The 17,824-nt window shown below is 36.3% G+C and overlaps 1 protein-coding gene across 1 annotated transcript; it reads right to left on the reverse strand.

Moving 5' to 3' along the window:
- Positions 1–2,407: 2,407 nt before the first annotated feature.
- LOC127440690 (NADH dehydrogenase [ubiquinone] flavoprotein 2, mitochondrial-like) lies at positions 2,408–17,750 on the reverse strand. Its single transcript, XM_051697435.1, has 8 exons — positions 17,615–17,750; positions 14,155–14,217; positions 13,895–13,957; positions 12,108–12,224; positions 11,191–11,359; positions 9,755–9,864; positions 7,170–7,246; positions 2,408–2,587 (listed from the first exon to the last, which is right to left on the reverse strand). The coding sequence occupies exons 1-8, from the start codon at positions 17,654–17,656 to the stop codon at positions 2,494–2,496; spliced, it is 735 nt and encodes a 244-aa protein (XP_051553395.1). The 5' UTR covers positions 17,657–17,750; the 3' UTR covers positions 2,408–2,493.
- Between the last annotated feature and the right edge of the window lie 74 nt (positions 17,751–17,824).

Raw genomic sequence — 17,824 nt, forward strand, 5'->3', positions numbered from 1 at the left:
AGTTCTACCATGGTATACTGTAAAGTACCTTGGAGTAATGATGGACCGATATATCAACCAGGCCGATTATTCAGCAGATATTTGACCACAGATAACTGCCCAATTGGCCGGATAAAGGAATATTCGGGGTTCAATACAAGTTAAGCTCAGTTGACAGCATTTGTGGCATAATGTTGATTACTACAACAACAACAAAAATTATTTCGACTTGTCCCTCTTTTTCTTTAAAAAACAAAAAGCACATTTCTGGGTAACAGTGAGACACTTACAATGGAAGTCAATGGGGCCAGTCTGTAAATGTTAAAATACTCACCGTTTCTAGTCATAAACAGTATGCATGTTAACATGATAATAGTGTGATAAAATTGCTTATTAACCTTTTTCTGTGTGAAGTTATATCTAATTTGAAACTGTTGCCATGAGGAAGTAATGCCTTAAACCTTTACCACTTTACAGCTCAAATATTACACAAATTCTTACCGAAGAATTAATGTAAGTGCTTTTATGAAAACATAAGCTTCACATTTCTGCCTTTTATTATTAAATTATATTATTTACAATATATCCGCATAATATTGCCAATTGACCCTGCTCTCTAGAAACTGACATCAGTTATTTAAAAACCCATATCAGTCGACCAGTACCTTGTAGTACCACGAAAACACATTGGTATATGAATAGTGATCAGTCAGTACTATACTATATGATATATTGTGTAGACTACCATGTTATATCTGTAAGGGAAGGCAGTTGTCTGAATGGCAAAGAACAGTTAAAAATCTGTATGGGTCCACAAATATTTTATTTTGCATTTTTCCTAATTTAATTGTTTATTTTTCATTACAGCATAACAGTTTGAGTGACAAATTTGTGCAAAACCCGATTATAATGATATATTCATGATCCTGCATGTGAATTTTCACAGAGCATCTTGTGAAAGTGATTTAATGAAAGAAAACCTGTCCTTTTGTACAAAATGAGTTGGCACAGTCACAAATTTGCTTATTTGATTACTGATTATGAAATTTTGTGGAATCTTAAATATTTCTTGTATTATGTCATCCATTTTTCAAATCATTTGTAGCAAGCAAAAGCGAGAGAGGAGCAGGCTATTTTATATGCAGTTTTTTGCAACTGCATTTCAGCCTACATCTTTATGTAATCCTTCCTCATGATCACACAGCTGAATGGGAGACTAAACACTATTGAAGTGTGACGAGACTCGCGCTGCGCTTGCGAGCCATTTGCGCATCACAAGCCGATCAACTATTTAGCCCTTTTTGGTGAATCGCACCTGCAAAATCCTAAACTTTATTTCCTTTACTTCCAATCCTTATTTTCTCCTTTTTCTCCCAATTTGGAATACCCAATTCCCAATGTGCTTTTAAGTCCTCGTGGTCACGTAGTAATTCGCCTCAGTCCGGGTGGCAGAGGACGAATCCCAGTTGCCTCCGCGTCTGAGACCTTCAACCCGTGCATCTTATTACATGGCTTGTTGAGCGCGTTGCCACGGAGACATAGCGCGTGTGGAGGCTTCATGCCATCCACCGTGGTAACCACGCTAAACTCACCACGCACCCCACCGAGAACGAACCACATTATAGCGACCACAAGGAGGTTACCCCATGTGACTCTACCCTCCCTAGCAACCGGGCCAATTTGGTTGCTTAGGAGACCTGGCTGGAATCACTCAGCACACCCTGGGATTCGAACTAGCGAACTCCAGGGGTGATAACCAGCGTCAGGCCCCAGGCCCCCAGGTTTAATTTATATTTTGAATAGACTCACAATGTGGGTTCATGTTTTCTCTTTTAATCGTTGAATGTAATTTTGAGTGTGACCATGGTTTAAGGAGGGTGTACCTGTATGCTGAGTGGGAAATCTCAAGGATTAATAGTGGTGTTTTCCTTATTACATCACGTGTTGTTCTGAAAGCAAAAACAAGCATATGAAACACGGAATGTAGGCTGTCATCCACGCAGCCTTACAAAGTGGGCGCGATTAACCGAAAGTGAAGCGCTGCCGGCTCGTGATGCACGAATCTGTTGGGTATACTGCAGTCTCGTCACATTTTAACTTTTTGTTTAGCCTCCCATTCAGCTCATGACAACACACTGCGTGATCATGAGGAAGGATTGCATCAAGATGTAGATTGCAAAGCAGGTGTGGAATTTCATATGAATAAAAGAGTCTACTCCTCTCTCGCCGTTACTCATGTGCCAGTGATTACCCCTCCATGTGTCAATGCTGGCACACATGCCATAGATTGCCGCCCCGTGCACTACAGCTTTTAATTATGTTTTAGTATGCAGGTTTCGGTCAACTCCTATAATATTCTTACCAACAACTTTTCAATGGGCTAAACATTTAGCTGTTCATGTTAAAAAATCACACTTGGCCTACCGAGTACAATAAATGATAGCACTTTATTTACATACACAACATCTCTGATGTTCAAGGACTTAAGTTAGTTAATGGACTATGGAGGTCTGTTTACAGGTCAGGTCTCACTCCAAAGCCCGGTCCAGGAGGAGGTTCTGTCAGTGAGGTTAACCCTCCGGCGGGTTCACATGAGAAACGGCCACTCCTGACAGAACAAGATGATTAAAATAATTTCAATTATTCAATTAAAACATTCTTAGTGTGCCAACTGAGTTATTAACCAACAACACTTATGCAATTACAGTTTAATTATACTAATTTTGAAGGTTTCTAGGAGACATTTGGGATGCATTTTATTTTAGAAAGTGTAATAAATAAAATGGTAGCCTTCAAAGAGGAGCTAAGCACACCATCATTATCTTATAACAACATGACTTTTCCTTTTTTGCCCCTCAATCCATTAAAAGAGCTTGTTTTCATACCTGTGATAAACTACACAATGACCACACAAAGGTTACTCTGAACCAGATATTTAAATAAATTAATATGCATGGCCTAATTTCTGGGCAAAAGAATTTTGACTCACCCTTCAGTTCGTAAAAACAATCAAGATCAGTTTTAAAGTAATACACTTACAATGGAAGTCAATGGGGAAAGGCATTGCACCAGAATAAATGTAAAAAAAGAAAATTAGGGATGTCAATTTAACACGTTAATTTAGTGCGATTCATTAGAAGATTAATATGTAAAAATTGTACACAATTAATCATGTCCCCAACCTGTACGTAAATTCCACAGTGTAAGGAATGTTTCAACCATCAGACCAATGCAAGCTTGATTTACCACCGTAATGCAGCAGGGGGCAGTCAGCGCTCCAGCTGTGCAGTCAACATGCCTCGACAAACCAACGAGCTGCTCAGCCTTCCACAGACGCACTTTTACGCTCAAAGACAGCTGGACCGAGCACAACAGAATGCAGGGATTTCGAGACGTGTTTATCAAAGTTTTAAACTGCGTTTAACTTTACACATCGTCCAAAAAACACAGCGCTCATGGCTAGAGGTGCAAAACTAGTGAAACTAGGAGGGGGCAATGAAGTTGTTTTATTGGTTGATGCCTAGCCAATGAAATGGGACGTTTTTGTATATGATGACGTCACACCACAGCACCAGCCCGCACCTGTTTGTAATGGCAAATTGAAGGAGTTTCTTTACTGAGTAAAACCTGTAATAAAAAAAATGTATTCGTCAACTACTACACTCACGAAATTCTATTTCCCCAAGAGGAAAATTCTTCTGGAACTCTATCATGAATCGCATAAATTGAAGGAAAGCATGGTTGTTACCTTATAAATATTGCATGACTAATAAGATCAAAGAAGTGCATTCTAAAATCTTGCACAAAATTTACCCTTGTAACCTACTTGTATCTAAGTATTCTGATGTAAATAACTCATGTACTTTTTGTGGTAGCAATAGTGAAAGTCTTGATCAAATGCTTTTCTTTTGTGATCTTGTATCTGCTTTTTGGCATGATCTGAGTCTCCATTGTTTTTCCAAGTTAAAGTTAAATAGGATTTTTGTGTCAAAGACATTATATTTTATTTTGAAAACGAAAACACTGTAAAACATTTTTTATTCTGGTAGCAAAATTTTATATACACAAACAGAAATGGCTTAAACGACCTATATTTGCAGAATTCATGCTGGAAATCAAGTGCTTAATAAATGTTATGAGATATATTTGCGATAAAAAAAAATTATTTCGTTTCTTGCTTGTTATGATGAGAGCTTTCCTGCCTCCTGAGTGATGTGAATTTTATTTAGTTTTATTTTCTTCTCCTTTTTATTTCCTTTTTCCCTTTACTTTTTGTGTACAAGTGATGCAAGTGTACAAGTGATGTAAATTATTTTGCTACAAATGTGCAGGTCTGCATTGATACTCCTTTTTCATTGTAATAATTTTTTTCTTCAATTAAAAAAAAGAAAGAAAGAAAAACATGTTTGTAAGGGCAAAGCAGAGCCGGTCATCGCGATGGAGGGATTCTAACAATCCAAGGGTATGTTTTTTTTAATAATGAATTAAATAGTATTAAAAAAATGTTTTGTAAAACTCCCACACCTTACATTGTCAAGTGGAAAGTGGTCTTCATCAATAATATACGTTAGTATATCAGTGAAGGAAAACATATTGATAAGTGTGGGAGCTTTACAAAACTTTTTTTAATACTATTTAATTAATTATTAAACAAACCTTTCCTCGGATTGTTAGATCCCTCCATCATGATGACCGGCTCTGCTTTGCCTTAACAAAAAGGCGTGGGATGGTGCTGTGGCGTGACATCACACACAAAAACGTCCCATTTCATTGGGTAGGCATCAACCAATAAAACAAACCCCCCCCCCCCCTCCCCCCCCCATCAGTAGTGCACAAGTGAGTTTTGCTACAGGTTTTTTTTGCAAAAGTCAAGGTGTGAAGATGTAAAGTTGCAGTGCCAGATTTGAGAAGTTGTAAGTAGGGATGCACCGATACCGATACTGGTACCAGAATCGGGTCCGATACCTCACTCGTACTTGTAATCGTAAAAATGCTCCGATACCAAAAACCAATACCATCTGACGTACGAATGTCATTACATAAACATTCAGCACACAGATTAAAATCACATCATGTCCTAGTGAGATTATTTAACAGCAAAAGCTGCGATTTAATGAGATAAATATATAGTTTGCATATGTAGCGTTATTTAAATGTGTGCTTGTGAATGTGTGGAGCCAGTGTTGTGCAGGCATAGAGACACAAACTGCTCATACATTTAGAGATCCTTGGCTCATACACAGAAAACACTATTACGAGCATCGCATACTCTGTTTATAGCAGCTGTGATTCACGTAGCGACCTGCTTTTGCGGATTGTGAATCTGCCGTGATTACGTCAGAGCTCCTTGGTCTAACGACACAGAAACACTTCAAAATAAAAAGCTCAATTTAAATGAAAAAAGTATGACAGAAATAAATCATTACTGTATAATTATGTAATATACACTGTTATACTACAACTAATACTACTACTAATAATACATCAATACTCACTGTATTATATTTAAGCAATATATCACATCTGTGATGCTCTATTATGTGCACTTTATTTGACAAAATATAACTCCAATGTTGTATTTAGGATTGTGCTGTGAGGTTCTGTATAAAATCACTTCATTTGATAAAAATAATAAAATTTCATGTTGAAAATTAATTGTTATACTTTCATTTGATTAAAGTTTTAATTTATTTAAACACAATTTTGATGATAAAACTGAATTGAATAAAACTGCTGATATTGAGTCAGTATCGAAAACATGTATCGGACACGGTATCAGCGAGTACTAAAAAAAAGTATCGGTACTCGTTCTCGTTCTAAAAAAAATGGCATCGGGACATCCCTAGTTGTAAGTGCCGATTTGTGGTTGTACTCCGAAAATGAAAGTACAAAAGTTAATGTGTAATACAAGTTTGTGTCTGTAGTTATATTTATGTGAATATCATTTTACACATTTTTGACTACTTGCCTGCAATTGTGAATTCATAACACAAGCTTTGAATTATTGTCTGTGAGTGCAAATTGCAACATTCATATTAAAATTTTACAAGTTTTCACATCTGTGCTGTGTAAATTTCAACTTACGAGTACAAATATTTATTGTACAAGTTCTCAAATCCAAATACGCAAGCTCTCGAGTTTTGCTACTGATTTACCTTCATATGAAACGAGCATTAAAAAACGAAATCTCTCAATAACCTTGTCTATGCGAAGTTAAATCATATATTCTCTTCGGTCATGACTATGTGAAGCCAGTAAACACAATAATGTTCACACAATACGGGCAATGATACCAAAAAAGACTATTTGCGTTATTTACATACTCCAACTATACAGCTCAAATAACAAACATCAACTTATTTAAGTGCTTTAACAGAAATATGAGTGGTACATTTTGGATTTTAATCACTGAAATGTCTTGCACCATAGACATTCACTATAAGAGCAAGTTTAGATTGTGTTTAAAAACCTGCCTGTGGTAACTGACAGCATGCCACAGATGATGTTGAAAGAACTTGTTTTTAACCCGGAACATTCTTTTAAGATACAATACCACACTGTGAGACTACATATGCAAGAGGATCTTTCACAATGGAATATGCAACTGTACAGTATGTAAGTTTTTTTTTTTTGCATCTTAAAAGAATGTTCCGGGTTAAAAACAAGTTCTTTCAACATCATCTGTGGCATGCTGTCAGTTACCACAGGCAGGTTTGTAAACACAATCTAAACTTGCTCTTATAGTGAAAGTCTATGGCGCAAGACATTTCAGTGATTAAAATCCAAAATGTACCACTCATATTTCTGTTAAAGCACTTAAATAAGTTCTTCTCTACAAAAATGTTTGTTATTTGAGCTGTATAGTTGGAGTATGTAAATAATGCAAATAATCTTTTTTGGTATCATTGCCCGTATTGTGTGAACGTTATTGTGTTTACTGGCTTTACATAGTCATGACCGAAGAGAATATATGATTTAACTTCGCAAAGACAAGGTTATTAAGAGATTTCGTTTTTTAATGCTCATCTCATATGAAGGTAAATCAGTAGCAAAACTCGAGAGCTTGCGTATTTGGATTTGAGAACTTGTACAATAAATATTTGTACTCATAAGTTGAAATTTACACTCACAGCACAGCCTACTAAATGACAGTAATATTAAAAGTTGAAAGTAGGAAAGGTGTTTTGTACCTGGGCCCAGGCAGAGGAACTCTCCCTGCCTTCAGCTCATCAATGATCTGCTCCATGTCTGATGGTTTAAGATCCTCCTGCAAACCAAAGACAAAGAAGAGTAGGAAGAACATATGAAAGACAATTAAGCAAATTTTCTGCCCAAATTCCCATTGCTGCAATACATCCACAATGGTGTACTTTTGAAATTATTTGTTGAAAATTACTGAAGTTTTTAATTATTGTTGAAAATTATTCTCAATGGTAATTCTCATTACTTTCTTACAGTAAAAATTTGAAACTGTTTATATATATATATATAGAAAATTCTGTGTTTTCCATTTTATTTTTTCTGAATTCTGTTTTAAAGTTTAATTTATCACAACAAAAAGCTGTCTATCATCAAATGAATTCATAGAAATCTAATTAAAGGAAAAACATTATTATTATTGTATTATTACTTGAATATTATATTTCAATTTCATGCTTTTTTTTAAATTGAGCTTTTATTTTGGCAGGAAAACAAAGGAAGCATTTTTGTTTGTTTGTTTGTTTTTGACGACAGCTTCTCACTACTGGATAAGTGATTTGCTGTGTGCGCTTATTAAACAGCAAAAATGAATTACGTTTTTATGACTGGATTCCATGATTCTGTCCATTTTTTCCGCATCATGGAAATCATAGGGCCCTACAAAAATTGAGCCTGTTTACATGCACACCAATACGCTGATTACTTCCAAAAAACAGCTTATTAAAAAAAAATCAGCCAAAGCAAGAAAACCGTGTTTACATGAAATTTGAAATAATCAAGTTATTCTCTGCTTTTGACGTCAAAACTAAACGGTCATGCACACAACACTTCTGGACACTGGATAAGCCGGTAAGAACGCAGTTAAAGGTGTTTACATGCCATGCGAAAGGGTTAATGGGCAAAAATCTACCTGTGTCGATCAGTTTATACTTAAGCCATTTATGACCTATGACACGGATCAAGGAAAGCAGTTTACTGTGTTTACATGACCGCACATGTTGTCGGCTTAATAGGCATAATCGGTATAAAAGCGTTGATGTAAACTTGATCAGTTTTATTTAAAAAAATGTAAACATATCCTGTCTACTAACTTTCCTGCAGCACTAAATACATGCAGCTTTGAAATATCTATTCTTTGTATTGAGCCAAGAGGTCAGTCTGGGACGTTTCGATCTTCAGTTGGTGGTCATGCTTCTCGTCAAGACAGAGTGCATCAGACTTGAACTTTTGTGTGCAGTGGAAAGAGAACATTCTTTGCATAAGCTTGTGTTTCTGGTGTCGGAATGGAAGCAAATAGAGCATAAAGTGTGTAGTGTGACCGCAGCTTTACAATAATAAGAATATTTTTGCATTACAGTACTGAGAACTGGTGGGACAAATGTACTTAGCCTGATTGTCAGACAATAATGTAAAAATGCACACAATCTATCTTAATAGTCCTAAAAATAAAAAGGCTTCATTTTCTTCAGGCAAAATAACATTTCTGATTCATCTGTTTTGATTTTGGGCTGAAATAAGACCTAGAAATATTCTTGACAGGTTTTGTGAAATTCACCCACCACTCACTAGATGTGTTGTATGTACAGTTGCTCTTTAGACCTTTTGAAACTGACTTCTTTGATGTGTTACAATTACTTGGAATAGTAACTTTGAAGGTAAACTCCCTCTGTTCGCCATTTCTCAAAATGTGACACTAAATGCAAGTAATGTGAAAATGTGAGTGATCTCGAGCAAGACCACAGACATCTTGGTCTAAAGGAAGTTATCAAGAAGCCAGAGTCACGTAGATATGATTTCAAGCACAAGTTTTGTCAGCTTCTTTTAAACAACATTATAGAAACAATTCACGCTTATGTAAAATTCTGTAGCAAACCCACATACCTTTCTTTTGAAAATAGATGACAGACTCACTTATATTGCAATATATACAATGAAAGTGAATGGGGACTGAAGCTAACACTCTGCCAAACATCTATTTTTGTGTTCCATGGAATAAAGAAAGTCATAGAGGGTTTAGAACAACATGTGGGTGAGTAAATGAAGTGTACTATTCCTTTAAGCTGTCACCATTACATTAGAAACCACAACAATTAAATACACATCAAAGGATGACCTAACCTAACAAACAAGCAGATGATTTATCGTCAGAACGAGACCTGCTAACCCATTTCAGGTGGCTGAATCACACTCTTTAACTGCGAGAGACCACGGCTAATTGCATCATTAGCCCAGCTGGTCATTCAGGGCCCTGTTTAACACAAACAAGCTTAAACTGACTTAAACAGTCTGGGTAATAGTCACTGTCGATGTGTTTTGAGATCTTAAATGAAACCTCCTCTATTTAGGCCGTCTCAATTGCTTCTGTCTCCTCATATAAATAACAGGCTATTCTCACCGTTGTCCGGATCAGGATATTGAAAGCATAAAACTAGACAGGTATAACTGTTGCTTGTGCGACTTCATAAGAGAGCGACTGCCTCCCCTAGAGGCCATTTGAAAAACGAGCCTCTTTCTACCAACACGGTCACACACACTTACAGCAAGACTAAAAGAGCCGGTTTGTGATCATACTCACATAATAGTTATCGTTGATTTGGACCATTGGTGCGTTCACACAAGCCCCGAGGCACTCAACTTCTGTTAGCGTGAATAATTTGTCTGCCGTGGTCTCCCCGACTTTGATACCTGAAAGGAGAGATCATTTTCAGTTTAAGACATTTTTGTAGTAACATTTTCAAAAAAATAGTTCTATGTTGTTCCAAACCTGTTTGACTTTCCTGTTTGGCTTTTTTATTGTCCTTTTTGTATTTTGACAGCCCCTGGCCACTGTCTGCTTTCATTTGATGGAAAAGAGCAGTGTGAACATTCTTTGACATTTCTACTTTCTAGAAGGAAATTCATACAGTTTTGGAACAACATATGGGTGAGTAAATAATAATAGAATTTCCATTTGATATCCTTCTTTCTCGGTTAGAGCGTGTTGTGGGCATTAGGGGAACTGCCCTTAGTTGGTTCCAATCATATCTCTGTAAACACAGGAAAATTCCACTCGAGTGAGCTCCGAGTGGATAGTGCCCTTAAATTTGACAAGCAAATTAACTGGTCCAGTTTGTATCAACTAAGAGTACTTGCTAAAGTGAAGTCCTTTCTGTGCATAAAGCACTTCGAAACAGCAATACATGCTTTTATCACCTCTAGACTGGACTATTGTAATTCCCTGTATTTGAGAATAAACAATTCTTTCATATCTAGATTACAGATGGTTCAAAATGCAGCTGCAAGACTTTTAACAGGTGTCCGTAAATGTGAACATATTACTCCTGTTTTAGTGTCTTTACACTGGCTTCCTGTCCATTCTAGAATTGATTTTAAAGTGCTTTTGCTTGTTTTTAAATCCTTAAATGGCCGAGCCCCTGCCTACTTCTCCAACCTTTTGTGTGAACACCGTCCAGGAAGAGCTCTTAGGTCCACCAACCAGAGTTTATTAAGTGTTCCTAAGTCGAAGCTAAAATCTAGGGGTGATCGAGCGTCCGCCATAGCCGCACCTAAACTTTGGAACAGCTTACAGACTTCCATCAGAACTGCTCCAACACTACATATTTTTAAATCTAAGTTAAAAATGCATCTTTTCTCTCTAGCCTACAACTTGTGATGTTCTTTGTTGTTTGTTTTTTGGGTATATATTATCATGTTTTATTGTGGGTTTTATTGTATTTAAAAAGTTCTTGTGTACACATTGTACAGCACATTGGTCAACTGTTGTTGTTTTTATATTGTGCTATATAAATAAAATTGAATTGAAAATTTCTGGGTGAAACATAGCTGCTTTTCGTGTTATTATTACAAGGCTCTTGTGTATTATCCCAGCATCTTCAAATATTCACATTTCAGGCCATCTTTAATCAGTGTGGCTTTGTGTTAGTTTATGTTGTGGGTGTGTTTATCATTGACGTGCAAGTCGAGATGTCTCCGTGGCGCCCCTGCAGAGAGCTTGTTGTGGGTCTGGCTCACCCAGTTTGTTCTGGATGGCCGCCAGGATACTGTCCGAGTCGCAGAGCATGCACGGCGTGGTGGTGCAGATCTGGATGTGGTACTTTCCCACTGGCTGACGGAGGAACATGGTGTAGAACGTTGCAACTTCATACACCCTCATCGGAGCGATGCCCAGGATCTCTGCCACCTGCAGGAGAAACCAAACAATACAGGTGTTTGTCAGGGAAAGCATTTAGCAAAGAACGGTAGCTTGAAACCATAAAATCATAAATATTTTAATAAAAGAAATTACAAGAGTCATTATTTATTATACAATTATGTGTTATTATAAATGTTTATATTGTGTATTTTATATGTGCATCCCTGGAAGATCAGCAAACACTATGATGAAGCTTATGGGAATCTAAATAAAAATAAAGGTCAAATGCAGTTAAAACTTCTCTACAAATACATTCAGTATAATTATATATATATATATATTTGTTACAACATGAAACACTGGATTTATCAGACTTTTTGCGACAGATCAATACAAAGTATTCTATAATGTCAAAATAAACAATAACAGGGAAAAAACATAATATAAAGCTAACATTTTCAGGTCAGTTTTATTAAAGTTTCCACATTTTAAGTGTATTATTATTACAGTGTTCCTTCAACTTTTGACCCAAGCATTTCAATGGCTTCAATCATTTTTTCCAGTGATCCGTAATTAATTAATAATTCAATAAAAAATCATTTTATAGATGTTGCATTCACAAAGAGCAATTTCTAGCTGATGGATTGTTTTAGAGCAGAGCATCACAAGAAAAATGCATATTCACTGTAGAGATTACATGACTTTTCAGGCCTAGAATCACAATTGTAAAATGTTCTGATATTTCCAGGGTTTCCTGGTTAACTCTGTAAAAACCTTAGGTTTGTGGTCTCTCTACCTTATTCATAGCTGAAATAGGAAGCCAGCCGTGTTGCCTCTGAGCCAAATCTAGCACAGGAATTGTGGCGCCTGCTTTGTGTCCCTCTGGATAATTATTCATGATGGCCTCAACTCTCTTTGACAAACAACAAACAGAGATATAATGTTTTCTCAACATACACTCAATTAACAATTACAATTAACACTCTACTGTCATTTGTTCATATTACTAAAAAAAAAATCATGTGACCAGGGGAACTTAAATTAACTGAGTTGATTCAACTACAAAAAAAAAAATCGATTTGCGTTGGGACAACATGAATATTTTTTATTTTTTATGGTCAACTAACATAATTCATATTGATTTATCTATTGAATAATTGCTGTACTAACAATAGACCTTATTCACGCTAGCACCATCTTTGATTTTTAATGGAATGACAACGAGGCTGTGAGGGTTAGACTTACAGTCTTTTCAATGGCACTCACGGTATAAAGCTGTATAAAGCTCCTAGATCACATCTGATTTTCCACAACTCTTGTTGTCTGGAGTTATTTGTATACTGAAAGTGCTTGGACAGATATTTTATCGATGTTTTGTCCGCGGAACGATCCAAAAACACTTTAAACTGCAGTACAGCCCACTGAAGAGACCCTCACTGCCTCATTGTCATTCCCATTAAAAATCAAAGATGGCGCTAACATGAATAAGGTCTATAGCATAGTGACTTGCAGTCAGTAGTGCTTCCCAAAGAGTCCACAAGAGTTTCATTTGTGTTATTTTGAGTTTACTTAATTCAGTTAGGTTCCCTCAACTTGAAATATTTAAGTAGAATATTTCAAGCTTGTGGAACCACTGTGCATGATTTAATCAAGCTCAGCCAAAGAGTTTTTTTTTTGTGTGTATTTCACAATAACAAGACATATAACATATAGGGTGTTCAAGCAAAATGTGCATTGCATTATCACAATATCAGCAAATAATAATAATATATGACAAGTCTTCAATCTGATGACAAATATTATCAAAATTAAAGGTGCACTCAGTAATTTTTTCCACATTTAAAAAGATTTACTTCGAAAACAATGAATAGTAATATTGAAACGTATGAAATAATAACCTCTCATATGAGATGAGTTCAGTCATATCAGAAACTCTTTTATTCAACATTGGGCGGGGGCGCCCTCACGGGGGCAGCCATGTTAGGATCACATGACCAGCTGAATACTACTCGCTTAATCTCAGAAACTGCCCTGCTATTGGACACTTTCATTCATGGATTAAATTAATCCTGGTTTACTGTGCATAGTGAATTTCTACAATGGCACTGGTGACTGAAAACTACTGTGTTTGAATGATGCAGCATCCAGGCCACTAGGTGTCAGTGTAAGCCTATGTAAGTTACTTCGACATCATAAAATTACTGAGTGCACCATTAAATGAACATTTTTAAATTATGTCCGTTACTCACCCTCATGTTGTTATGACTTACATTTCGGTCTGTTGCTTACAAGAATCTATGGAATATAATGCACACATTTATGGACCATTTTAATAGTACTTTTATAGGCTTTTTGTCATTTTGGGGCTCGACAGATTTAGCTGGTTTTAAGTATTTGGAAAAATATGGCCAAAATGTCCTTAAAAAAAAATCACCTTTTGTGTTCCACAGAAGAAAATAAGTCATACAGGTTAGAACAACGTGGGGTGAGTAAATGATGACAGAATTTCCATTTCTGGGGGATGAAATCTCCCTTTAATATATTGCTATGTGTTAAACAGAAACGAGTTGAGAATCCCCTCACCTTCATGTTTTCTGGGGTGAATTCAAATGGAGTTTCTGCATTGTTTTCTGGCGTGTCTCTGTGCTGTAATAATAATAATAGATTATCCCATCAACAACAACAATGTAAAATAACAGCGCAGAACATGCCTTCTTAAATAACAGTGCTTCGGTCTTCAGGTGTAGTATGCATGCTTTAAACAGACAAAGGAATTATTGGGGATCCCCATGTACACTGCATCACAGAAACTTATGATGATGAAAAGGAAAGTGAAGTCTCACCACAAAGAGTCCTCCTGCTCCGGCTCGAGCTGCTGATTGATGCAGACTGCGAACATGTCTCGCCTGCAGAAGAATAACAAACTAGACCTTTAGTTATGAGAGTTCAGTGTCGAGTAACTACAGAGAATTAACTCATAATTTAAATAAGTCTTTTTTTTTTTTTTGCATTGCGCTTGTCACAACACACGTAGTTTCAAAGCAGCTTTACAGAAAATTATGCTGTAAGAAATAAGCTCTCATGACATACACGGTCACAAAAGTACCGAGTGGCATCATAATGAAACTTTAAAATAGTTAATCATTTCATAATTTAGCTCAGGGGTCCCCAAACTACAGCCCTCTGAAGTGTTTTTGGAACCATGCCTGTCACATGTTTTGACCGGCCCGCACTTCAAGTTCGGGCTAAGGAGCATATCATTATTTCATCCACTAAACGAATACGGCCCTTCACTGAAGTTTGAGTCGGTCATTTGAGTCTGACTCTACACAACACGAGACGCCTCGTTCATAACGAACTGACTGTACAAGGATGCTTGTTCGCAAACGAAATGCATGAACTAGTCATATCTTTCATGAATGAGGATCTGCTGACTGGCTGAAAGAGAGGAGGCGGCGAGTCTCCAGTTTGTTCAATTCGGCAATCTCGTTCAACAAGAAAATGGGCTGGATGAATTATGAATGCAATGGAGTGATAAACAAATTATTACAATTACATCCGGACTTTATTGAAACTCATTATTTTTTAGGGCTAGTATTGTTGTCTTTTTTGTATAGCTTGATATAAAAAAGTAATGCTCAGCAGTTCACAATATGATAGATATACTTTGTCATTTGTGAGGAAACACTTATGATGCTTAAACATTCTGCAGTCCTGAAGTCTCTTTGTAGAATTGTTGACACGCAAATTTTAATAAATGATAATTAGACTTGTTCCGATTGTGAACAACTGTGCAATTTACTCCTTCAAAGCATAAAAGATGGTCATTCGGTGCCATCTACTGGCGCAAAGGTGTAATTCGCAAAAACTGTCAATGAACAAATCAGCTAATCCATGTAATTAAAGCAGAAGAATATTCTCTGAGACGAAGATGTCGTAGGCTCATTCTGGACCCCCTTGAGAACATAAGAGTGACCTGGCCCTGGCAGCAAAAAGTTTGGGGATACCTGATTAGCTCATCATTTACACACCCTCATGCCATCCCAGATGTGTATGACTTTCTTTTTTCAGCAGAACACAAATGAAGATTTTTAGAAGAATATCTCAGCTCTGTAGGTCCATACAATGCAAGTGAATGGTGGCCAGAACTTTGAAGCTCCAAAAGCACATAAAGGCAGCATAAAAGTAATAAATATGACTCCAGGGGTTAAATTCAATTCATGACAGATATGGGTGAGAAACAGATCAACATTTAAGTTTTTTTTATTTATTTTTTACCATAAATCTCCACTTTCAAACAGCCCTCCAAAGCACTCTTCTCTCCTAAAATTTCTTCTTTTGTTTTTGACTAATCACAATCTTCGTGCATAACGCCAACTACTAGGCTGGGAGGAGAATTTATAGTAAAAAATTACTTAAATTTTGATGTTTCCCACCCTCACCAATCATATAGCTTTTGAAAATATAGATTTAACCACTGGAGTCGTATGAATTACTTTAATGCTGCCTTTATATACTTTTGGAGCCTAAAAATTCTAGGCACCATTCACTTGCATTATATGGACCTACAGAGCTGAGATATTCTTCTAAAAATATCCATTTGTGTTCAGCAGAAGAAAGAAAGTCATACACATCTGGGATGGATCATGAGAGTGAGTAAATGAGAGAATTAAATTTTTGGGGAAACTGGTCCTTTAATTGCAGACTGTTAATTGCATATGGTGTATAATTATACATTTACTGCCTGTGCATTTAAAATACTACACACAGGGTTCCTAATCCTTTTGACCAATGAATTTCCATGACTTTTCCAGTCATTTGTAACTAATGGATGAGGAATTTTAAAAATCCTTTTATAGAGATTGAGCTAAAAAATTGCCATTTCTAGCCAATGGAATAGGTTAGAAATGAGCGCAACAACAAAAACAATTGCATTCTCTGTAGAACTTAGAGACTTTTTAAAATGTTATACATTTCAATAGTTTTTTCAGGCTTAGAAAATCTTAAAACCAAGATTTTTGACCGTGGAAACCCTATACCTGTGTAATACATATATCTGTGTCTATACTGTTTGTCGTGCATATTCTCTTTAATATTTTGTGTTTATTATAATGTACGTTGTACCACAATTGGTCTGTCAGACAGTGGTAAGAACTTCCATAATGGTTATTGCAATAACAAAATATACAATAAGAATAAATAAAAAATAAGTATGACATAAGTATGAACAATAAATGAAAACCTTGTCTTCTAATGAGTCTATGACATCTGGTGGTTACTTAACCCTTGTGTGTCAATAAAAAGTTACTCAGAGGTCCTTAAGAGGACAAAAATGTCCGTGTCAAAAATCTGCCATAATAATATTAAATATTAATATTATTTTCCACTTTCATTGACTTAGATTTTTTTAACCAACATCAGGCTTGATCAAAACTATCAAATATTAATTCATTTTCAGGATTTTAACACTTTAAATGTCTTTAAATGTTGGTTTAACTAATGCCACTATTGTTTTTTACACACACACACACACATTTCTCAATACACATACAAAACATTCTGACATCCATACCGACACACCCACACAATTTTATCTGCATCATTTATTCAATTGGCCTGCAGTGCTCTATAATGCAGCAAACAGGAAAAAAGTTTGTATTTGCTCCATAGGCTAAATATGAGATAAATGGCGCCATCTGGTGGAAATATATATATATAAAAAAAAATTCATTTTGAAGCCAGGGCTCCAGAATGAAATCATAATATCATAGAATTCATGATTTTATGCTTTAATGGCACTGGGATCAAATATTGCAGTTTTAATGGGTTTCAATGTGGACATTTTTGTCCTGAAGTTCCTGAGTGTAACTATTTTGTGTACACAGTGTATTATAGATGTATTATAGGAACTGAGGTTGAAATGTCAAAATTCCCCAAAAAATACACAACTTTAAATTTATGCCGTTGGCATTAACAGCCAAAATGATCGAAAAAGACAAAAATGTCCCGAAGGTCGCACAAGGGTTAAACCTGACTGGGAGAGTCGAAACAACGTGTCCATATAACAAAATAGCATTGTCGTCACCGAAATGATTAAAACCCACAACTTTGCCCTGTTATTTTAGTGACTGTCCAGAGGAAATACGTAGTTAAATTACTATTTAAATGACGTCAGTATTCGCTGTTAGAGCTTAGCTTAATGTCCTTGCACGGATGTCAATGTCGTTTTAATGGATTATGCCTTTGCGATCTCTCTAAATGCCTCATGAGCTGAATCAGTATGACAGCTGTAAATGATCCTACCGTGTGAGACACCGCAGAACGCAGAGTTGAAGATAAAAACATGTTTTAATCGCACTCGGTCACACTAAACACAAACAATGGCGGATACCAATCCGTGTGAGATCGACTGAGCGGGTCTGGTTACGCAAACAACGCACTGAGCTTCGAGTCTGTGTAATCAAACACAGATCGTGTCGAACTCACGCCATACAGAAACAAATCCACACACAT

Source organism: Myxocyprinus asiaticus, chromosome 5 (assembly GCF_019703515.2).
Source record: "Myxocyprinus asiaticus isolate MX2 ecotype Aquarium Trade chromosome 5, UBuf_Myxa_2, whole genome shotgun sequence".
NCBI lineage: Eukaryota > Metazoa > Chordata > Actinopteri > Cypriniformes > Catostomidae > Myxocyprinus > Myxocyprinus asiaticus.